General features: G+C 58.9%; 1 protein-coding gene across 3 annotated transcripts; it reads left to right on the top strand.

Annotated features, from left to right (window-relative positions):
* The first annotated feature begins 836 nt into the window (after window positions 1–836).
* On the top strand, window positions 837–18,133 carry LOC116577771 (twinfilin-2). 3 transcript variants are annotated; one of them, XM_032321461.1, is made up of 9 exons: window positions 837–1,229; window positions 4,723–4,800; window positions 7,165–7,343; window positions 7,709–7,804; window positions 8,018–8,122; window positions 8,251–8,376; window positions 9,492–9,642; window positions 9,764–9,885; window positions 14,912–18,133. In XM_032321461.1, exons 1-9 carry the CDS (start codon window positions 1,205–1,207, stop codon window positions 18,005–18,007), a joined length of 3,978 nt encoding a protein of 1,325 aa, XP_032177352.1. In that variant the 5' UTR covers window positions 837–1,204; the 3' UTR covers window positions 18,008–18,133. The 3 variants fall into 3 exon arrangements, with proteins under 3 accessions (XP_032177352.1, XP_032177343.1, XP_032177334.1); XM_032321452.1 differs by lacking the exon at window positions 14,912–18,133 and adding an exon at window positions 10,259–10,856 and having other exon boundaries at window positions 1,038–1,229; XM_032321443.1 differs by lacking the exons at window positions 837–1,229; window positions 4,723–4,800; window positions 7,165–7,343; ... (3 more) ...; window positions 9,492–9,642; window positions 9,764–9,885 and adding an exon at window positions 12,571–14,056.
* The last annotated feature ends 4,851 nt before the right edge of the window (window positions 18,134–22,984 follow it).

Raw genomic sequence — 22,984 nt, 5'->3', positions numbered from 1 at the left:
GTTTTGTGTTTGCTGGACTCTCAGGAAATGAGAAACCCAGGGCTTGGGGCACACAGAGGAGGGCGCCATGCTCCTTACTCAGGGTGGGGTAGTGGACAGTGAGTGTGGAGCTCAAGCCGGCGCCAGTCGCTAGGCAGGCCCCATACTCCATCATTAACTCCCAACAACCCCAAGACCCAAAACGTGGCCTCCTTCCCAATCTTCCCAGCAAGCCGGGACAGGCTCTGATTGGACTCACTGAGGTCACGTGTTCACCACTAACTCACAGGGGCCTGGAAGCTACATTATGTTGATTGGCCGGTCCCTGCAGGGCGATGCCACAAAAGGCCAAGACGCTGAGTCTGGAGCCAGAAGTTCATTAGGAGTTGGGAAGCTCGTCAGTCGCGAATCCCTGGCCCTCCTCAACCTCTAGGCCTTTTCACCTGTAATTTCCTCTTCTCAGAAAACTTCTCCCTCTGCTCTACTAGGCTGACCTCCAGATCTCCACCCAAACTTCACCTCCTGGTGACTCCTTGCTCTCTGGGCTGGGTCCTCCCTGCCACAGGTTCATCTGCTAACTACCTGGTATGTCATTCCGGCCTCCCACTCTCAGGACAGGCCTGCAGCCACGCCAGCCTGGAGGTGCCTCGAGGAGCTTCGCTGGAGGCGCACAGGAAACGTCTCTAGGAAAAGGGTTGCGGCACAAACATACGCGCGCACATCCGCACACGAATCCCCTTCCCGGCCATAAAAGGCCATAAGTGGGGCGCAGATCCCACCCCAAGTGGAAACCACCTATCCCGGGGCGCACAGACGCGCGCGCACTCCCGGACGCGCACAGCCAGACACCCACCCACTCGGCTCAGGGCGCACAGACACACACCCCCGCGTGCGCCCACGCATGCTCGACCCCACGCAAGCCCTGTTCTTCGCCACAAACAGGCCCGCGCAGGCGCGCGGCGTCACCGACTGACTCCCGGCGCTGGGCCCACCCGGAACAAGGCGCACGGTGCGCGCACGCGCGGCCCCGAGTTCCCGCCCCCATCCCGGCCTCGCCCGTCGGGGGCGGGGCGCGCTGGGCCGGTCCTGCGGCACCGCCCGGGAAGCTGCGCGAGGCTGGGCGGTCGCCGCCACATCCTCCTCCTCCTCCCGGGCCGGGCGAGCGGATCGGGTCCAGGGCTGAGCCGAGGGCTCCAAGGGCGCGGGCGGAGCGGGGCACGGAGCCATGGCGCACCAGACGGGCATCCACGGTGAGGGCGGATGGTGGGCGGGCAGAGGGCAGAGGGGCTCCACTCGCGGCTGCGCCCCCTCCCTGACGCTCAGCCCCTCTCCTCACTGGTACCAGCCTGGGGAAGCTTCCTGTTCTCTTTTGCAGCCGCGGGTCGCCTGGGGTGGACACACCTGGGGGCGTGCGACTTACTGTGCATAGTTGGGAGTGGGTGTACGTGTAGGTGCACAGCTGGAGTGGAACTATCAGTATGCCCATCTGGGGGTGGGTGTGCCTGTGTGTACCCATCTGTATATTTTTGTTCCTTTCAGGTGGTGGGCGTACCGGACGTGCACATCTGGGGGGATGCGCGCGCATGTGCACTTGTCCTGTATTTGCACATCTGGATGTGCCTGCTTGTGTTATGTCTAGGGTGCTTCATGCACAGGCACTAATAGATGATTGAACGACCACTGTCGCATGGAACCATCTTTAGGCATCAGTGTTCTGTGACTATGTGCACATGTCTGTGGGTGTCTGTGTGTGTGTGCGTGTGTGTGCACAGTTGGGCTACATCTCAATGTGCATTTGTTACCACGGATGCCTGTTATCAGATGTGTCTGTGTATGGCTTCTGTGGATTTGTGCCTGTGTGAGGATGGGTCCCTGACCTTTGGCTCCTCATAGGACCCTTACACGTTGGAGCAAGTTAGACTAGGAAAAACTGGGGACAGGGCCTTCAAAGTGGGATGGGGAGAGTTGCTAATCTGACCTTGACCTCTTACCTCCCTACCATTTTCCACTTTGATCTCCTGAGACTGCCCCAGCCAGGGTTGCAAAGTCCCAGAGGGTCCACATTTAGGGTTTGTGAGGGAGGGTCCTGGCTTTAGAAACTCCAGGCGAATGCCCCCTACCCTAAGTTTCTCCATCCTAGAGCATCACCCCCTCCCCCAAGGGCCTAGTTTCCTCTTTACACAGGCTGGGGAGAAGCAGTGGCCAGGAGCCAGGTGTTCCGACCCTACCCGGGTCTGAGTGTCCCCCTCTGTCACTGACTTGGGAGGCCTGCCTGGCCTTTGGGAAAGGTGCAGGCTGCTTGCCCAGACAGCCGACAGCCTGGTGGTTTGGCCCTCAGCCACTCCTCCTCCCACCACACAAGGATCCCCAGCCCGGGGACACCACCACCATCGACCAGCTGCCTGGATGTCAGCTTGGCTTGTGGTCGTAGTGGCTACTTGGTGGCTAGACAAGCTAGAGGGTTTCCCTGGCCCCGCACCACAGGACCAGAAAAGGCAGGGGTCTGGGTCAGGGCCAGCCTCCTGCCAGTGGGCCATCCTCTCCAGAAGGAGCTGAAGGAGCTGGAGGAGCTGGAGGGTGGCTTCGTGACTCAGCCCCACAGAAGGGAACAGCTCCCCCTGGACTTGCCCCTTCCTTCCCCTTTGGTCACTGCTGCTGCCTCCATCTCAGAGGGCATCGGAAGTCAGGGCCCCTCCTCCCTTCTTAGGACTGACACGTCCCATGGCCAAGGCCCTGCCTCACGCCTTCATTTCCCACATGGTGAGACAGGCCTGCTTAGGGGATCACTGGGCCCTGGGCTGCCCCCAGCCCTCCTGCCTACGAGCAGCGGACTCCTTCCCCTTTCTGGCCCGGGGAGCTGGCAGGTGAGATCAAATACCCTGGATGCCCAGATGCCAGCCCAGTCGTGGCCATAAGTGTGGATCTGGTGACCTCAGAGCAGGGCAGGGGGTGGGGGACTTGTAACTTGAGGCTTAGCAGGGTGGAGGGTGGGCAGGGCAGCAGAGGTGGGGGCAGGGAGGTGGGAGAGCATGAATCTTTGATGATAGGGTCTCAGGTGTCCCAGGCCTGGCCTCTGGATTATTGATGGTGGCTGAGGAGTCATGGAGGGGGATGTCTCTTCCACTACTGGGGTGTCACTCTGTCCTAGTAACTCTAGAAGGGGCGTGGCAGCCTCTCCCTTAGGGGAGCTTCTTGACTTTACCTTCCAGAAGGTCTGAGCAGGTGGAAAGGGCCTCTCAGCACAGCCTGCCCTGCCATCATTACAGTAATATGATTTAATGATTATTTAATGATTGTTATTTGTAGAGGCCCTGTTATTGAACATTTTTTCTCATTTACTCCTTAGCGTGGCTCTCTACAGTTTAGGACTCTTATTAGCTCCACAGTATAGATGGGTTTGAGGCTCAGCAAGGTCTATGGGAAAGGTGGAGACCCAGAGGCCAGGCTTTACCTCAGGGACCTGCTTGGGGTCTGCTGATAGGTAGCTCTGTCCTGGCCCAGTGGGGCTGTGTCTCCATCCCATGGTGGTCGGTTGGAATGCTACGCGCCCAGCAGCCATGGAGGGTGGCCCGAGATTTCAGGCTCATGGTCACCCTGCTTGAAGGGCCCTGAGGACATGACCAGAGTTTGTTTTCCTAAAGGTGCCCCCCCACATCCCCAAGTTGCCCAGTCTGGCCCTATAAATATTCTCTGACCTCAGCCCTCCCACTGTGTTCCTGCAGAATTCTGACCCTTGGGTAGCTTCAAGGTCACGCTGGCCTGGCCCAGCACACCCAGAGACCCACATCGGGCCCTTCCCCATTTGGACTTTGGTATCTGTGTCTGAACCACTGGTAGATCTGTGACATCCCTAGTCCTCACCTCTGCCCTTGGGATCCTTTTGGCTGTCACCTTCCGGCTCTGTGACTTAAGGACCAAGATAGGGTCTGTTTTGGAGAGTTCCTGATTGCTACTCCTCCTTGTCTGGGAGCTTTCTGGACTGCCTCAGGGCTGGGGCGTCATTGCCTCTGGCAGGCCTGTGCTTGGGCTGGGCTCCTTGCCTTTGAGGGTGAGGCAGCCTGGGTGAGGGGCTGGGGCCGAGTGGGCAGGCCTGTGTGTTTGTTACTCTGGGGACTGTGTCTCTGTGTAGGTGGGCGTGTCTAAATGTGTGTGTCCCCTTACGTTTGACCAGCTGAGTGGGTTTTCCTGTGTGAGGGCATTTGCATCTCTTCTCCACTCTGTCAGGTACGGATTTATTTGTTACGTTCACACGTGCTGGACTGAGGAGGGATCCGAGGGCGTACACAACAGGGGAGGCATGTGTGCCTGTGTGTGTGTGTTCATGGACATAGTGGTCTGTCGACAGTGGGGGCATTTGTTGACCTATTTCTGTGTTTTTGGATCCGACAGAGTGTCACAGGCCGGTTCAGTGCTGGGCCGATGTAGGGGGCAGGGGACAGATGGGGGCTCTTGGCTCTGGGAGGCCTGGCCTGTCCCAGAGCCCGCCCCGCCCTTGAGTGGGCTGGCCCATCCGCACCTCTGCTGTCATCAGAGCTATCTGAGCCAGCGGGCCACACTGCTGGCTAAATTTGGGAGCTTCTGTTCATGGGCCGGGTCAGGTTCCCAGTCACATGGGGGGCCCTATTTAACCCAGCTCCCAGCTCCACCAGCAGACCCCACAGGACAGAGCGGGCCCTGAACGTGTCCCAGTCCACCCTGCTCGCCCTGCCTGCTCGTCTCTCACCATGTTTCTTGTTCTCGTAGCCACCGAGGAGCTGAAGGAATTCTTCGCTAAGGCTCGGGCGGGCTCTGTCCGGCTCATCAAAGTCGTCATTGAGGATGGTGAGTGTCCCCTACTGCTCCCCATTGGACGAGCTAGGGCATAGGCCTGTGGCTGGACCGCACTGCTTCTCTTTGAGCTGCTTGGACCTTGGCCTCCAGCCCCTTCAGGACCTCACTCTTTCCATCTGGGGATGGGAGGTGCTTTGTAGGAGAGGAGTAGAAGTGTATATGATTGTTACATAGAGCAGGGAGTCAAAAGCTGGGGAAGCAGCAAAGAGAGCCCTGCCTGGGGGTCCTGTCCAGCTCCCCAGAGGCTGCATAGGGATCAGAGCCCCAGTTGGGATGCTGGGCTGGGCATGGGGGCGGGGGACCAGTGAGGCCAGGTGCTGCCCCATGTGGCAAGTGCCACTCACCTCCCTCTGTGATCGGCAGGCTGGCCTGGCTTGGCTGCTGGCCGGGGCTGGGGGGGAATCCCAAGGAGAAACCAGAGGCCCTGCCCTTGGGAAGTGCCCCTGCAACAAGGCAAAGCGACTCGTGCCCAGCTTGCTTTGAGAACGTGACACGGGGATTTCAGGCTTGGCCAGGCCTTGGCCTGGACGCTGGGAACCCGAGGCTTGCCTATAGGGGTTGCAGGTGGGTGAGCTTGAGCTGAGGTCTGAAGTCGGGGGAGAGGGACGCCTGGGTGGCTCAGTTGGTTGGGCGGCTGCCTTCGGCTCAGGTCATGATCCCAGCGTCCTGGGATCGAGTCCCACATCGGGCTCCTTGCTCGGCAGGGAGCCTGCTTCTCCCTCTGCCTCTCCAGGCCTCTCTGCCTGTGCTCGCTCGCTCTCTCTCTTCCTCTATCCCTGACAAATAAATAAATAAAATCTTAAAAAAAAAAAAAATGAAGTGGGGGGAGAGTTTGAGGAGGTAGAGGACTAGACTGAGGCTTGGTGGTGATACCTCCGCTTTCCCTTCATGCTGAGGGGTTGTCCCTCGATGTGAGGGGGCGGACAGTGGGAGTGAGCCAGGCCCCCCCACTATGAATCCTTCCAGTACTCGGTAGACAGCAGTTGTGAGCCCTTTGGAGGGACCCTGAATGGGCTTGGTTCCCAGCTGACTTTTCACCCATTAAATTGATGCAAAGCACAGACCCAGAATTCACCCCAGGCTTCAGTGCCAGAGCTATGCTAGGTTTTACCCAGGGTCCCTGAGTTCAGATGCCCTCAGACACTGGGTCAGGGTCACTGTGGTAGGTCAAGAGTAAAGGCTTCCTGGGGTGACAAGCCACAAGCCCCCTGCCCCACAAAGAGAGAGACTCATTGGCCCTAGTCCTCAGCCTCCTGCTTGCCTCCCAGACAGGACGTCCATGTGTTTAGCCAGAGGAATCTCTGGGTGGGCGCTTAGCTCGGTTCTGCTTTGTGGTTGGTGGGGCACCTGGGAGTCCCTAGGAAGGTTCAGGCCCCCAACAGGCGGCCATGGCCCACGTCCTATCGAGTGAGCCTTGAGCACCTTCTAGGAAATCTGTCCATCCCACTTCTTAGGTAAAACTTCTCATTTTGAAAACATTGGCCACAAATTAAACACTTTTGGCAGTGCGGTGGGGCCCACTGTGCCTGCTGGTTTTCACCCTTGATCCCATCTGAGTTCTGGGAGGATCTGTGAGGAGGCCGAGACCTGCAAAGAGGCGTCTGGGCTAGGGGGCCTGACATGTCTGGGCTCCAGACAGCTAGGCCCCTTGCCTTCATCAGGAGGGCCTGGTGGTCAGGTACTCCGTGGCCATGTAGCGATCACACCTGGGCTGGTGTTTGATGCCCTGCTATGGCCCTGTGGTCAGGTAGATCAAATGGATGTCCAGCCTCGGTGGCCCATTCTGCCCAAGTGCACTAGCCAGGGAGGTGGCCGGCCTGTGGGCCACAGGTGCTAATAGGTTTCTGACTTTTTGGGGAGGGGACTTCCCAGCAGAACACCCGTTTATGTAGTGTCTGGGAGGAGCTCCGGTCTCCCTCTTTGCTCCTGCGGCTCGCTGTGGCCTGAGGCTGGACCCCCCCACCTCCCTCAGCAGGGTTGTTCTGAGAAGGGTGGGCAGTTGGTGGCCATGGCCAACAGAAGTGGCGTGTCTCCTTGTGCTGGTCAGTGTTTGGGCCTCTGCGGATGTATTCTCGTCTCCTTGTGCTGGTCAGCATTCGGGCATCTGCGGACGCGTTCTCGAGCCTGTGTCTGTGTGCGTGGGTTGCGCAGTTGTGGAGCTGGTGGTGCTGGGCCCTCGTTCATTCATGACTCGTTCAGGGGTTCAGTCCCATCGCCTCATCATTCAGGGACTTGTGAGCTCCTGGGGAAGGTGGTGGGGTGGACAGCAGATCTGTGCCCCAGCCGAGGAGGTCCGCAGTCCAAGGTGAGCGTGGGAGATGGCTACTCCTTGGCTCACCCGGCCTCTGCCCCCAGAGCAGCTCGTGCTGGGTGCCTCACGGGAGCTGATGGGCACCTGGGAGCAGGACTATGACAGGGCCGTGCTGCCGCTGCTGGACACCCAGGAACCCTGCTATCTGCTCTACCGCCTGGACTCCCAGAACGCCCAGGGCTTCGAATGGCTCTTCCTTGCCTGGTCACCTGACAATTCTCCCGTGAGTCCTGGGGACTCCTGCCCATCCCGCAGAGCAGGGGAGAGGGGAAGCTGGGTGTGAGCACGAGACCAAGGCCCTGCCCTGAGGATTCTGGGTGGGGAGACACCAGGTCCTGCCCCAGAGTCTGAGAGAGGGCAAGGCCCTGTGCTGGGAGCCTGGCCTCTCTTAGAGGCCTCCCAAGACACCTTAGTCTGGCTCTGGGAGGCAGAGAGGTCCTTGCCCTGTGCTGCGCCCTCTGCTGGGTATATGGGCACAAAGCCATGCCCCAGTCCCCACCCAGAGCCTCGTGCCCCAGAGGCTTCTGCTCCTCCCCAGAGAGATAGCCCTGCCTGGAGGGGTCTCATGGCTCAGCTTCTGCCCTCCAGGTGCGGCTGAAGATGCTGTATGCAGCCACACGGGCCACAGTGAAGAAGGAGTTTGGGGGCGGCCACATCAAAGATGAGCTTTTTGGGACTGTGAAGGTAGGCCCCCTGGGCCATACTCCACCAGGCGGGGATCACAGGCCCACAGAGGGTGGGATGTGACGCAGGGTCACCCAGGAAGTGGGTGCCAGGCATGGGGAGGTGTGGAGAGGCATGGGGAGCGCTGGGAGAATCCAGGGTCTGCCAGCTGGCGTGCTCAGCGGGATTCTGCCAGCCCACCCCAAGGTGCCCATTCATGCTTCTGCACGGCAGGATGACCTCTCCTTTGCTGGGTACCAGAAGCACCTATCGTCCTGTGCGGCGCCTGCCCCACTGACGTCGGCTGAGAGAGAGCTTCAGCAGATCCGTATTAATGAGGTAGATGCTTGGGACTGGATGAGCGGAAGTCCAGGTCTCATGAGGCCCAGCTGGCTGGCCTGTGCTCCAGGAGGGCTACCCCCTGGTCAGGCAGGTCAGGGCCTCCCTCACTCTTTCCCCGCCCCCAGGTGAAGACAGAGATCAGTGTGGAAAGCAAGCACCAGACCCTGCAGGGCCTCACCTTCCCACTGCAGCCGGCTGCCCAGAGGGCCCTGCAGCAGCTCAGACAGAAGACCGTCAACTACATCCAGCTGGTGGGTGTCCATCCTGCCCAGATACACAGTGCCGTGGCCCTGGTCCTGCTGGGACCCATGTACGGGGCGGAGGGCGGGTGCCCAGCACCCCCACTCTGTGGGGTAGTGGTACTCACTGTGCCCCGCCCCCTCTCTGTCCCTACCCGGTCCTCTTCGGAGTGCAACCCCAGAGACGGTGTCCCCCTGCCTTGCTCAGTCCTTGCTTACCTGCGGGGACATCTATGACATACTGTTCCTCACTCTGGCCTCTTCACTGTACACACATATACTCACCCTGGAGTGCACGCTGACCCCTTAGACCTGAGTCCTGCCTGTCCGAGGCGCCCTCTGCAGGCCCCCCCAGCTGCCCCCTCTCCTCAGGGCCTCCTGGTCCAGTGGCCAGGCTTCCCCCTTTCTTTATTTCTTCTTTTTTTTTTTTTTTTACTTAAGATTTATTTATTTATTTATTTATTTGAGAGAGAGCATGAGGTGATGGGGAGGGGCAGAGGGAGAGGGAGAGAGAGAATTGAGTGTGGAGTCTGACTCGGGCTCAATCCCATGTCCCTGAGATCATGACCGGAGCCAAAATCAAAAGTTGGATGCTTAACTGACTGAGCCACCCAGGCATCCCTGCCCTTTCTTTTGTCCTTCCTTTTCTTTTCTTTTTCTTTTTTTTTTTAAATAAGCTCTACACCCAGCGTGGGGCTTGAACAGACCAAGAGTCATATGCTACACCCACTGAGCCAGCCAGGGGCCCCATGCCTCCCCCACCAAGCAGAATGGTTCCTTCCGTCTGATGCGTGTTCTCCGAGAAGCCTCACCCCTGAGAATAGGCCAGCCTGATAGTGTGGTGCCTCCCTCCGGTCAAGGCCTTCCCCACAATCCTGTCCACTGCCCTTGGTGGGCCTTCCTCCTCTAGCAGAGCTTTCAAAAGGGCAGAGGTAGGGGCCCAGGTGTGGCCTCTTCACAGGGACCCCCATGCAGGATGGCCACTGGGGTGGGGAGTCCTGAGAAAAGGAGACCACAGACAGGCCCTGCCCTAGCTCCTGCCTGTCCCCTTGGGGACTTCTTGTTCCCTAGGGTGGGCCCAGGCCCTCGCCTGCTAATGTTCTCCCATCTCCCCTTGCTCTGGGCAGAAGCTGGACCTGGAGCGGGAGACAATCGAGCTGGTACACACGGAGCCCACAGAAGTGGCCCAGCTGCCCTCAAGGGTTCCCCGAGACGCTGCCCGTTACCACTTCTTCCTCTACAAGCACACCCATGAGGGTGACCCCCTCGAGTCTGTGGGTGAGTGAGTGGCCACAGCAGGGCTCCCATGCCTCTGGACCAGAGCTGGGTGGCCTTGCTGCAGGGGTGTGGCTTAGCAGGTCTCCCTGCTCAGCTCACGCCCAACCCGTCACCCCCGCAGTGTTCATCTACTCGATGCCAGGGTACAAGTGCAGCATCAAGGAGCGCATGCTCTATTCCAGCTGCAAGAGTCGCCTCCTTGACTCTGTGGAGCAGGACTTCCAGCTGGAGATCTCCAAGAAGGTGGGTGCCCATTCCCCAGAGTCTCACTGCCCAAGGGCCGGTACCACCACCCTCCACCGGGACACTGGGGTCCCAAGGCAGTGGTCGGGGTTTAGGGGGTTAGTGCCGTGTTCCATGGACAGGAATGGGGCCAGCTGACCGGTGGTGTGGACAAGCCCAGCCTTGGCCGCCTACAACTCTCCTTTCCTTGGGTCTGGAAGGCAGGTAGGGGGTCTCCAAGGCATACAGGGCAGCAGGCCCCAACTCTTTGTTCCTGGGGGTGGCATTCCAAATGGGGATCTGGGAGAAGATCCCAGGGCTGGAGTGTGAGAGGTCACGGGGGTGCCCCAGGAGTGGGGGTGAGCCAGGGTGATATGTCCCTTGCCCCATGCAGATCGAGATTGGCGATGGGGCGGAGCTGACGGCCGAGTTCCTCTACGACGAGGTGCACCCCAAACAACACGCCTTCAAGCAGGCCTTCGCCAAGCCCAAGGGCCCAGGGGGCAAGCGGGGCCACAAGCGCCTCATCCGTGGCCCCGGCGAGAATGGAGATGACAGCTAGGTGGCCGGACCCGAGCCATGCCGGCATGTGGACTGTGGGGCTCTGCATCCCACTGCTCCTAGCCACCTGCCTCCTTCCCAGCCTGGGCCAGGGTAGGCTTACTTTCCGTGGGGCAGGAGGGCTGGTGACAGAACATTCTTGCAGCTTCCAAGGGCCACTGGGCTGGCATTTTGTGACCTTCCCCCTGTTGCTGTCCTTGCCTCTCATCTGTGTGCCCAAGGGGTCTGGGGACACTGCCTGGCTGGCTCAAGGGGGCTGGGTAGGGAGCCTGGAATGAGCTTGGCCCCCAGGGGGAACTGAGACTGGGGTCTTAGCATAGCCCAATAGCCTTTGGACACAGGTGGGTTCAGTCAGGGCTAGGGTAGGGGGTCACTGAAGGACAGATGGTTGAATGCTGTATTTTTTAAAGAATAAAATATTTTTAAATCAACATCTGAGTCTGGCCCTGAGGAGTTACCTCTGGCCCTGGGAATTGGGAAACTGTCTATAGCTGGCCCCTCTGAACTCGGATGGGGCCTGTCAGCCCGCTCAGGCTGCTGGGTGGGGTTCCAGCACTCCTGGCTACAGGTGTATGGCAGTGTGTGTGTGTGTGTGTGTGTGTGTGTGTGTGTGTACGTGGACACAAGCCTCACATGGGTCCCTGTTGATGGGCGCTCAGCCCGAGAGGCAGGCACCCCTTCACCATGATATAGGGCATCTGGGTGTATTTGTTTCCTGTGACTGCTGTAACAGTACCACAAACTTAGTGGCCCAAACCCACACAAATTTCTGTCTTAACATTTCCTGTCAATCTAACAAAAGGCTAAAGCCTGACAGGGCTGCTCTCCAGCTGTTGGCAGGACTTGTTCCTTCTGGAGGCCTCAGGAGAGACTGTTACCTCACCTTCTCCAGCCTGAAAGGCTGCCCACATTCTTTGGCTTCTGGCCCCACTTCCCTCTTTGAAACCAGAGCAGTAGCGCCTTCTCTCAGAGTCCGCTTCCCTCTGCTTCCCGGTCACACGGCCTCCGTCTGTTGGCAGATCATCCTCCATCTCTGTCTTCCGAGGGTCCTCATGATTATGTTCACTTCCCCACTTTCCAGTTACTCTCCACTCAGGACCCTTCACTCAACCCCACCTGCAAGGCCCCTTTTATCCTGTATAGGAAAGGATCCACATCCTTGGGGATTAGGCTGTGGATCTCCTTGGGCTTTTCTTTAGGCTGCCACCCTGGGTCTGCTCTGCCTGCTGGGCTTCCTGGACTCTTTTTTTGTTCTGCGCATGCGTGCAGACCTGAGCTCTGTCAGCTCCTTGGTCCTTTCTGCTACTTGTGTTCCTGCCCCTACGGGTCTGGCTTCCTGGTCCCAGGGACTCTGGGAGAGTCTGCTTCAGGCTCAGGATTCAGCAGGAGCCAGAGCTTCAGTCCGTGCCTATGAGAAGGGGGTGAGAGCCACCCCCCATCCCAGGAGGGAGGTGTGCAAGGATGGGAACAGGAGGAGCCTGTGGCTGGGATTCGGCTGCTGAGTGGGTACAGTCTTTCTCTTAGGAGCATGTCTTGGGCTGGGGCTCAGGGCAGTGTCCCATCCCTGAGGCCTTTTGCAGCATCTGCTCAAGACCCTAGAGTTACAGAGAGAGCTGGAACCCCAGCTAGGACCCAGAGAAGGAGGCCTATCCTTGCCCACCCCACACACTGGTTCCCAGGTGGGCAGGAAGACAGGGCATTGCCCCCACACTGGCTTAAGCCCTGGGCCCGCGTGCCAGCTGGATGCCCGGCTGTGATAGCCACCCAAAAGCAGGGGGTGGGGGTGGGGGTAGGCAGGTGTCCATCCCTGCCTCCTCCCAACAGAAGTTCTATGTTTTCATTCATTAATTCATCCAGCCATCATTCAGAAACACTGTCTGTGCCTGCCCAGAGCTGAGTGCCAGAGACTCATGGACCCAGCAAATATCAATCATCTATGTTGTTCTGGGCAGTATGCTGGACCCTGGGTATACAGACCAAAGACTCTTGCCATTAAGAAGCAAACGTTCCAGGGGCGCCTGGGTGGCTCAGCTGGTTGTCTCACTTTGGCTCAGGTCATGATCTCAGGGTCCTGGGATGAAGCCCTGCATTGGGCTCTCTGCTCAGTAGGGAGTCTGCTTCTCCCTCTCCCTCTGCCTCTCTCCCTGCTTGTGCTCTCTCTCTCTCTTTCTCTCTCTCTCAAATAAATACATTAAAATCTTAAAAAAAAGAAGCAGCAGATATTCCATCAGGGGAATAGGACAATATACAATAAACCATGGAAAATCAATGATATGAAGTGTTAACAGGTAAAAAGTTATGACAACGAAAAGCAGCAAATAAAGAGGGTGAGAAGTGCCAGATCTCAGGGAAGGCCTCCAGAGGGTCATGTGTGAGCCAAGATACAAAGGAAGCAATGGAGGGGCCAATCAAATATCTAGGAAAAGAGTTTCCAGGCAGAACAAACAGTAAGTCCAAAGGTCCTGGGGCAGGAGACTGTATGGGAGTTTTCGAGCCCCAGCAAGGAGGCCACTGTGACTGGAGATTGGTCAGGGAAGCAATGGGAAGCCAGATCCCATAGGACCTTGTTGGCCATGATGTGGACTGTCTCTTGGATTCCAGAAAGGGCTGGGAAGGAGTCTGAGCCAAATAAGGGCCTAGTGTGACTTGGGGGCCAAATGTGAACAGGCTATGGGGTGTGAATGTGGAAGCAGGGCAATCTGTGAGGTTGTGGTGACTGCACTGGTCTAGGCGAGAGATGATGGTAGCTCATGCCAGCCCAGTGAATGTGAAGGTGGTGGGCAACGGGCAGATTCTGAAGCTGGAGCCAATGGGACTTGCCAGGGGCCCGGGTCACCCTGAGGCTTTGGGCCAGAGTCATCCGTCAGGATTAGCTGGGTCAGAGGGAGCATGGTAGGAGCCATCCCAGCTGGCCTGGCCATGGGGCAGGTGCTGTGACAGGACCCTGGGCACACTGGGGATGCAGAAGAGGAGGCCCTGCCCCTGGAGGAAGTGGCAGGCTGCTGTGGAAGCAGGTGTAGCCAAGGCGAGGCCCATGCTGCCGAACCCCCAGGCATGCCAGCCCCCAGAAGCTCTGGGGACAGGCTGAGAGAGCTGGAAAGGGTAGGTATGGGTGCCTCTGGCCCAAGAGAGCTCCCTTTGGGGCAGGGGCCACGGGCTGAGGTATGAGGGGGCCAGCCCTCTCGGGACAGGGAGCACCCTGGCAGAGGTGTCAGCGTGCCCAGGCCACATCTGCCACCACCCCCAATCCCAGTCTCCCACTGACCTGAGACGGGGCTCTGGGCCTCTGCTTCTCCCCAGACTTTCCCTGACCACGGGTGTGAGCCCCACTGGGGCTGTGGGGAATTATTAGGCTGGGGTGGGGGTGGAGGGAATGGAAAGAGGAAGTACTGAAGGGGCTGTTTGCCATCTGCCTATGCAAATGGTCTCTGAGTCAGCGCCCCCCCCCAACCCTTTCTCTCTGGGCCTGGTGGGGGCGAGGGAGGGGGATGCTGGTTTTTTTCTTAATTCTCACTTCCTCTGTTCTCTGAGCTGATGAGGGAAGGGGCTGTGAGTGCCAAGCATCCTTTCCTGCAGCTGCTGCCTAGTCTGCAGGCCAGACCTTCTGGAGAAGCCCCTGCTCCCTGTCATGGTAGGACAGTGGCCCTCAGCCCCATGGGGAAGGGGGCAGTGGGAAGTGGTGGGGGATGGGGTTTGGTGGCTAGTAGTGAAAGGGCTGTCCCCCGACATGGCCCTGGGGACATGCACTGAACCCTGAAGACATCAGAGCAGAAGTCTTCTCTGAGCAATGACACCTGAATCCATTGTGTGGCTGGGGTGGCTAAGGACTGAGGCTTCCTTTGCTCAGTGGTGGTGCTGGGGCAAGCCAGGTGGACACCCAGGACTAGGCTCTGTCTGGCCCTGTGCTGCCCATCCTGTCTGATCCGTTCTGACCTACTGTGGGGTGGATGCTTGGTCTGGGAGAGGTGGGGGGAGAGGGAAGAGTTGGGCAGTGCCCGCCCCCCCCACCCCTGCCAGGGCCGTTGGTGGTACTCAGCCCAGACCCCAGCAGGAGACCCTCATGCCCGCCTGGGACTTGGCCAGAGGCAGAGGGAGGCACTGGGGGAGGCTGGTGGAGGACATGGAGGGCTTTCCAGGGCAGCTGGGTGGAGGAGAACCAGATGTCCCTGGCTCAGGAGGAAAGAGAAGTGGTCGCTGAGGAAGGAAAAGGAAAGGTGGGGGAGAACCCGGTAGGCCTGTCTGGCTGGGGCTTTGTTTTGAGTGAAAGTTCTAGGTTGTAAGACTGGATTCCAAGTCTCAGAAGCAGCTCTGACTTGAAAGCTGGGTCTGAGACCTGAGCCTTAGAGGTGGGGTGGGCGCTGAGCAGAGAGGCAGGAGCCTCCCTGGGTTGGGGGCCTTGGAGAGAGGGGTTGGGGACTCTGTTGGGAGCCCCCAGGAAGTGGGGCAGGTGGAGGCAGGGCTGAGGCTCACTCTCACAGGCCGGCAGGGCCCCTGCTCTGGTGCCCTGCACCCCCTGTCTCTCCTGGTGCAGGCTGCCATGCTGGCTATGGTCCTGGCCCCAGGTGCCCTGCCTCCCTTCCTACCCTGTGAGCTCCAGCCCCACGGCCTGGTGGATTGTAAATGGCTCTTCCTCAAGTCTGTGCCCCGCTTCTCGGCGACCGCGCCCTGTGGGAACATCACCAGCCTCTGGCTGCACTCCAACCGCATCCACCACCTTCACGACTCCGACTTTGTCCAGCTGTCTGGCCTGCGGCGTCTCAACCTGAAGTGGAACTGCCCCCCGGCCGGCCTCAGCCCCATGCACTTCCCCTGCCACATGACCATCGAGCCCAACACCTTCCTGGCCGTGCCCACCCTGGAGGAACTGAACCTCAGTTACAACGGCATTAGCACCGTGCCCGCCCTGCCCAGCTCCCTCACGTCCCTGGTCCTGAGCCGCACCAACATCCTGACACTGGACCCCGCCAGCCTCGCGGGCCTGCATGCCCTGCGCCACCTCTACTTGGACGGCAACTGCTACTACAAGAACCCCTGCCAGGAGGCCTTGCAGGTGGCCCCAGGCGCCCTCCTCGGCCTGAGCAACCTCACACACCTGTCGCTCAAGTACAACAACCTGACCGTGGTGCCTCGCCACCTGCCCCCCAGCCTGGAGTCCCTGCTCCTGTCCTACAACCACATCGTCACCCTGGTCCCCGATGACCTGGCCAATCTGACTGCCCTGCGTGTGCTGGACATAGGCGGGAACTGTCGCCGCTGCGACCATGCCCGTAATCCCTGCAGGGAGTGCCCCAGGGGGTTCCCCAAGCTGCACCGCGACACCTTCCGCCATCTGAACCACCTCGAAGGCCTGGTGTTGAAGGACAGCTCCCTCCACAGCCTGGACCCCAGGTGGTTCCGTGGCCTGGGCAACCTCCTGAAATTGGACCTGAGCGAGAACTTCCTGTATGACTGCATCACCAAGACCAAGGCCTTCCACAGCCTGGGCCGGCTGCGCAAACTCAACCTGTCCTTCAACTACCACAAGAAGGTGTCCTTTGCCCAACTGCGCCTGGCGCCCTCCTTCGGGAGCCTGCGGTCCCTGTGGAAGCTGGACATGCACGGCATCTTCTTCCGCTCGCTCAGCGAGACCACGCTCCGGCCGCTGGCCCACCTGCAGGTGCTCCAGCACCTGCGCCTGCAGCTCAACTTCATCAGCCAGGCCCAGCTCAGCATCTTTGGGGCCTTCCCAGGCCTGCGCTACGTGGACCTGTCTGACAACCGCATCAGTGGGGCCGCGGAGCCACCGGCGGGGCAGGTGGGCGGGGTGGAGCGAGGCCGGCGGCTGCCAGGGGACCTGGCTCCGGGTCCGCGGGGCCCACGGGGCCCCCCGAGCTCTGAGGACTTCATGCTGAGCTGCAAGCAGTTCCCCTTTACCTTGGACCTGTCACGGAACAACGTGGTCACAGTCCAGTCGGAGATGTTCACCCAGCTCTCACGCCTGCAGTGCCTGTGCCTGAGTCACAACAGCATCTCGCAGGCGGTCAATGGCTCCCAGTTCACGCCGCTCACCAGCCTGCGAATGCTGGACTTGTCCCATAACAAGCTGGACCTGTACCACGGCGGCTCCTTCACGGAGCTGCCGCGGCTCAAGGCCCTGGACCTCAGCTACAACAGCCAGCCCTTCAGCATGCGCGGCGTGGGCCACAACCTCAGCTTCGTGGCACAGCTGCCGACCCTGCGCTACCTCAGCCTGGCGCACAATGACATCCACAGCCGCGTGTCCCAGCAGCTGCGTAGCGCCTCGCTGCAGGCCCTGGACTTCAGCGGCAACGCCCTGAGCCAGATGTGGGCTGAGGGGGACCTCTACCTCCGCTTCTTCCAAGGCCTGAGGAACCTGGTCCGGCTGGACCTGTCCCAGAATCGCCTGCACATCCTTCTACCCCGCAACCTGGCCCACCTGCCCAGAAGCCTGCAGCTGCTGCGTCTCCGCGACAATTACCTGGCTTTCTTCAACTGGAGCAGCCTGGCCCTCCTCCCTAGGCTGGAAGCCCTGGACCTGGCGGGGAACCAGCTGAAGGCGCTGAGCAATGGCACCTTGCCTAACGGCACCCTGCTGCAGAGGCTGGACCTCAGCGGCAACAGCATCGGCTTCGTGGACCCCGGCTTCTTCGCCCTGGCCGAGGGGCTGCGAGAGATCAACCTCAGTGCCAACGCCCTCAAGACGGTGGAGCCCTCCTGGTTTGGCCCTGTGGCCGGCGCCCTGAAAGTCCTGGACGTGACCGCCAACCCCTTGCACTGTGCCTGTGGGGCGGCCTTCGTGGACTTCTTGCTGGAGGTCCAGGCCGCCGTGCCTGGCCTGCCCAGCCATGTGCGCTGTGGCAGCCCCAGCCAGCTGCAGGGCCGCAGCATTTTCGCTCAGGACCTGCGCCTCTGCCTGGACGAGGCCCTCTCCTGGGACTGTTTCGGCCTCTCACTGCTGACCGTAGCCCTGAGCCTGGCTGTGCCCATGCTCCACCACATGTGTGGCTGGGACCTCTGGTACTGCTTCCACCTGGGCCTGGCCTGGCTGCCGCGGCGTGGGCGGCAGCGGGGGGCCGACGCTCTGCCCTACGATGCCTTCGTGGTGTTTGACAAGGCGCAGAGCTCGGTGGCCGACTGGGTGTACAACGAGCTGCGGGTCCAGCTGGAGGAGCGCCGTGGGCGCCGGGCGCTGCGCCTGTGTCTGGAGGAGCGCGACTGGCTGCCTGGCAAGACGCTCTTCGAGAACTTGTGGACCTCGGTGTACAGCAGCCGCAAGACGCTCTTCGTTCTGGCCCACACGGACAGCGTCAGCGGCCTCTTGCGCGCCAGCTTCCTGCTGGCTCAGCAGCGCCTGCTGGAGGACCGCAAGGACGTCGTGGTGCTGGTGATCCTGTGCCCCGATGCCCACCGCTCCCGCTATGTGCGGCTGCGCCAGCGCCTCTGCCGCCAGAGCGTCCTCCTCTGGCCCCAGCAACCTCGCGGCCAGCGCAGCTTCTGGGCCCAGCTGGGCACGGCCCTGACCAGGGACAACCGCCACTTCTATAACCGGAACTTCTGCCGCGGCCCTACGACGGCCGAATAGCCCGGGGACAGCCCAGCGTGCCACCCCACCTCCACCTGGCCTGTCTGCCCCACACCACTGCTCTGCCTCCCCCGCTCCCGTCCCTGGCATACAGCAGGCACTCAATAAATGCTACTGGTAGGCCAGGCGGCTCACCCGGAGCTCATTGGAAGTTCGGGTGGGAGGAAAGAAGGGAGAATGCACCAGTCAAGCTTTCCTTCCTGTAGTGAGGAGGGACAAGACGTGGTTGGGGAGAAATGGCCAAGAAGGAGAAGGGAGGGCCCAGAGAAGGCAGGTATGCAGGGGAGGGAAGGTGCTAAGGGCATTTGTGTTTACGAGCATCTTCTCAGGGGAGTTTGAGGAAGGTCACTGAATGTGGTCTTGGTCCTTCCCAGAGAACAAGCTGGGTCTCCTGTCCTGTTCAGACCCCTTGCCATGTGCCCTCCCCTTCCCTTCCCAGGCTGCACCAGGGCACTTGGTGCAGACTGGGTAAGCAGCCCTCTGTTAGATATTGGCCTCGGGACCTGCCTCCCACACCCGCAGGACTGAAAATGTCTTGAGCGCAGAGCCCCTGCAGGCCGGCTTCATTTCTGGCCCCAAGCAAAGTCCTGAGAGGCAGCAGTGTCCATTCCCATTGGTGGCGATGTGAGTGTGGGGTGGGGGGGAAGCTTTGTGCTGAGTTCAGAGGGGGCATTTGCGCCCTCTGGTGGCCAAGCCTGTGCTGTGCCAGGGAGGCTGGCCGGGTTGGGAAGAAAGAAGCTTTCGGGGAGATCCCCGCAGCAAGGAGCTGGGAGCCACAGAAGATTCTGGAGTGAGCTCACAATCCATCGCTTTCTGTTTTCAACTAGAGTACATTCTGGGTCTCTCTGTTCTGACATCAAAAGGACACCTGAGCCACTACCTGGCTACAAAGGTGGGGCCTGCCTTCCCTGCCCCTGCCTCTCTCCGCTGATTACACTGGGGTGGGAGGCTGTGAGGGTGGAGGATGTGTGTGTGTTTCTAGTTCTGCTATCCAGTGTGGAGTTCCAGATGCTGCTCGGAGCACCAGTGTTTGGAGAAGCCGAGTGTTGGGAGGGGAGGTGCTGTGGGTCAGGTCAGGCCCAGACCCTTGGAGGTCGCTTTGTTCTGGGCTGCTGCCCCACTGTCCCCACAACTGAACCTGCCCTTTGAGGAGCAGATGAGGCGTGTGTAGCCGGATAGCTGGCCCTGGGGCCAGGGGTGGTATGAGAGTGGAACTAGCTTGGGCAGGCTAAGGACTGGTGGGGGCCGGCCTGGCCACTCCAGGCTTCTGGGTTGGAAGGTTGATGCTGGCCGCAGATTTGGCTAATTTTACATAGCCTGACTGTGGGCAGCCCTACGGTTTTTGGGGTGGGGTATTGCTTTGCCCCCCTCTCGGGGTCATAGCTGGGAGAGAAATGTAGGCCAACTTCCTCTTTCTGACTTGGGCACAGGGGCTCCTGTTGTAGGCTGGTGGCCCCTGTTATCTGCTTGCCTGACAGAAAGAGGGGTGCTTAGATGGCTCAGTTGGTTAAACATCTGCCTTTGGCTCAGGTCATGATCCCAGGGTCCTGGGATCAAGTCCTGCATCAGACTCCTTGCTTAGTGGGGAGTCTGCTTCCCCCTCGGCCTGCTGCTCCCCCTGCTTGTTGTACTCTCCCTCTCTGACAAATAAAGAGGATCTTAAAAAAGAAGAAGGAGGAGAAGGAGAAGACAGGAGAAAAAGACAGAAAGGGTCTGATCCACCAATTAGAAGTCCCACATGGGGGCGCCTGGGTGGCTCAGTGGGTTAAGCCGCTGCCTTCAGCTCAGGTCATGATCCCAGGGTCCTGGGATCGAGCCCCACATCCAGCTCTCTGCTCAGTGTGGAGCCTGCTTCCCCCTCTCTCTCTGCCTGCCTCTCTGATCTCTGTTTGTCAAATAAATAAATAAAATCTTAAAAAAATATATATAAGTCCCACATGGGCTCTGTCCTGTCTTGAGAGGGTCTTTTAGCTTCTGGAGGAGCGGGGTGAGGCGTGGCATTGCCCCACATGCTTCCTTAGCCTGTGCCTGGGGAGGAAAGAAAACAAGAACTGTCTTTCAGTCAGGCTGGAGTCTTGGGGAGGCCCTAGCCCACATCAGCTTGTGGGCTGATCTAGCCGCCTCCAGGGCCCCCACAATTTGGGTGTGGGGAGCTCCATCCACCTGTGTCTCAGAACAGCTGAGTCTGCCCTCAGGCAGTTCCCAGATAAGACTCCTCATGTACCGACCCACCCACTCATGCTCACAGTCCTGGTTCTTTTGGGGCTTGGGACTCAGAAGAACATTTTTGAAAATGAAGCACGGGGCTATGGTAGGACGGTTGGCTTGGCTTAAGTGTCTGAGGTCCATGGCCCTTGGTTCAACCTGCAGAAAAAATTGCTGCCCTTGTCTGTGGGATCAGAAGGGGTAGAGCTCCGTTATCCTAGGTCCTAGGCTCAGGTGGGGCTGGGGGAGAGGCAGCTGCCGCTGCACTGTGCTAGGAAGGGCGCTCATGCTTGACCTCCACACTGCTAGATATCATCAACCATGAGCACTAGCTGCGGCTTGGCCCTGTGAGGCTGGGGAAGAGTGGGACTCGGGTCAGGCTACCTGGGCTAACTGTTGGCTCTGCCTTTTGGATTATCTCAGGCGGGCAACCTCCCCACTTTGGAGTCTCAGTTTGCACATCTCTCAGTGGGGGTGGCCAGGGTCACTGTCCCTATTGTTAAGAAGGCTCGTGCTAACGCGCGTGAAGGTCTGAGAAACTAGCAGTCCTCGACCATCACTGTTAGGTAAGGGGCTTCTGCAGAGGGCAGCTAACGGATGCGGCTTTGCTATGTTCTTTGTAACCCCAGGACTGGTCCTCCACCCGGAGCACTGAATGGGGTTCAGAGGCAGATGTGGTTGAATCAGACGCCTGAGAAGCTGGGAGCGGGACCCTGGTGTTGCCTCCCGTGATTTTGTCTGTCATGGGGGCAGTGAGTACTAGACAGACGTCTGGGCACAAGACTTAGGAAAACCTGTTAGGAGGAAAACATAAAGATAAGGAAATTCTCCCTGCTAAGATTAGAAATGACAACTCTCTCTTTTCCCTCAAGAGTACTTTCATGCTCCAGGATCTGTATTTTCTTGGAAAACTTTTTTTTGAAAGATTTTATTTATTTATTTGGCAGAGAGAGACATCAGGGGGAGTGCAAATACAAGTGGGGGAGTGGGAGAGGGAGAAGCAGGCTTCCCGCTGAGCAGAGAGCCCGATTCGGGGCTCGATCCCAGGACCCAGGGTTCATGAACCGAGCCAAAGGCAGACGCTTAACGAATGAGCCACCCAGGTGCCCCTTCTTGGAAAACTTCTATGACATCACACATTTCCAAACTCAAGTCCTTATTATGCTGTGGGCGCAGAAGGCTGGCAGAAGACAAGCCACAAGCTGATACCTTGCGACCTCCTCCAACCTGTCACTCCTGGGCCCGACGCATGTGACACTTTTCCAGGAATCTCCCTGCTAACAAGCTAGCATCTTGAGGGTCTTCTTTAACATGAAGATCCTTTTGAAGCCTCGCTTTTCCTTATTTCCCCCAACTCCCAGTATATAATCCTCCACTTCGCGAGACCCTGGGGCCCCAGCCCTTTCTGTCCACAGGTCCTGTCCCCGTGCTTTAATAAAACCATCTTTTTGCACCAAAAAGTTCTCAAGAATTCTTTCTTGGCTTTGAACCTCACCCCACCAAGCCTCCCCTATATTCCCAAACCACAACAGTTAGAAGCCCTGCGCCTTATTTTGGAGCAGTTCACGAACCCTGTCTGCTTCCTGCAGATGGGTCCCTCATCCTATGTTCTCATAGCCCTGAATGGCAAAAAGGAGAAAAGGGAGGGGGCGACCCCACTGACCCAGCCGAAGTCTGGGTCTTACAAGAAGGAGGGGGGTGTCTTGCTAAGTGTTCAGAGAGAAACAGGACTGGAGCTAGAGTCGCCCTGGGAGGAAGAGGTGGAGGGAGTTCCCAGTGTGGGAGCGTGGGGGACAATGGGAAAGTCCCGCCGGCGCTCACGAGGGAACGGGGCTGGGAAAGCAAGTGAGGCATGTTTCCCGAGCAGAAAGGAACCCTGTGCTGGTTGCAAGGTGACGTGACTTCCATCACGCCCAGTGGCCTGCCGAGATGTGTGGCTTTGTTTGATGTGACCATGACTTAGCTGTTCTCTCCAGGGCCAGTCGGGAGAAGGGTGCGTCCTGGGAAGGCGTACCAGCACAGCCGTGTCCAGGGATGAGAGCACAGCTGCTCTTCTGGAGATACGAGACGGGGGCAAGGCCAAGCATTCTCTCTGTCCTCCAGCTGCTTCTTGTTTCTTCAGCTCACCTCTGCTTTCTGGTGAAGCAGACTCAGATGTTTCCCTTGGTCCCCATAATGGGCTGAATGTGTACTCCGCAAATTCACGCGTTACAGCCCTAACCTCAGTGTAGTGACATTTGGAGGCGGGACCTTTGGAAGATAATTAGATGAGGTCAGGAGGTCGGGCCCTCATGATGGGATTAATGGCCTTAGGAGAAAGAGAAAGGAGATTTCACTCCACCCACGTCTCCACCCACATATGAGGAAAGGTCATGTGAATTTAATAGCAAGAAATGGTTTGCAAGCCGGGCTGAAGGCCCTCACCAGGACCTCAGTCTGCTAGCACCTTGGAGTTGACCTGGTCGGCCTCTATTACTGTGAGAAATGGTGGTCTCCTGGTATCTGGTAGCCAGAGTGAAGAAAGCCCTCTTTCCTTCATTCAACACACATCTATTTGCTCAGGGCCTGCTGTGTATCAGGTGCTGTATTGGGTGCTAGGGATATAGAAGTTCTTGAGAAGAAAGGGCAGATGACCAATAGGGGCAAAGTCGTTGCGGGTGGTGACCAGTGCTTTGAAGGGGAGCAGAGGAGGTCAAGTGATGGTAAGAACACAGCAGGGCTGGGCTGCCTTATCCTGGGGACTCAGGGAAGTTCTCCTCAGGACCCTTGTCC

This window comes from Mustela erminea, chromosome 1, assembly GCF_009829155.1.
Source record: "Mustela erminea isolate mMusErm1 chromosome 1, mMusErm1.Pri, whole genome shotgun sequence".
NCBI classification, from domain to species: domain Eukaryota; kingdom Metazoa; phylum Chordata; class Mammalia; order Carnivora; family Mustelidae; genus Mustela; species Mustela erminea.
This window is presented reverse-complemented; position numbering and strand designations above follow the sequence as displayed.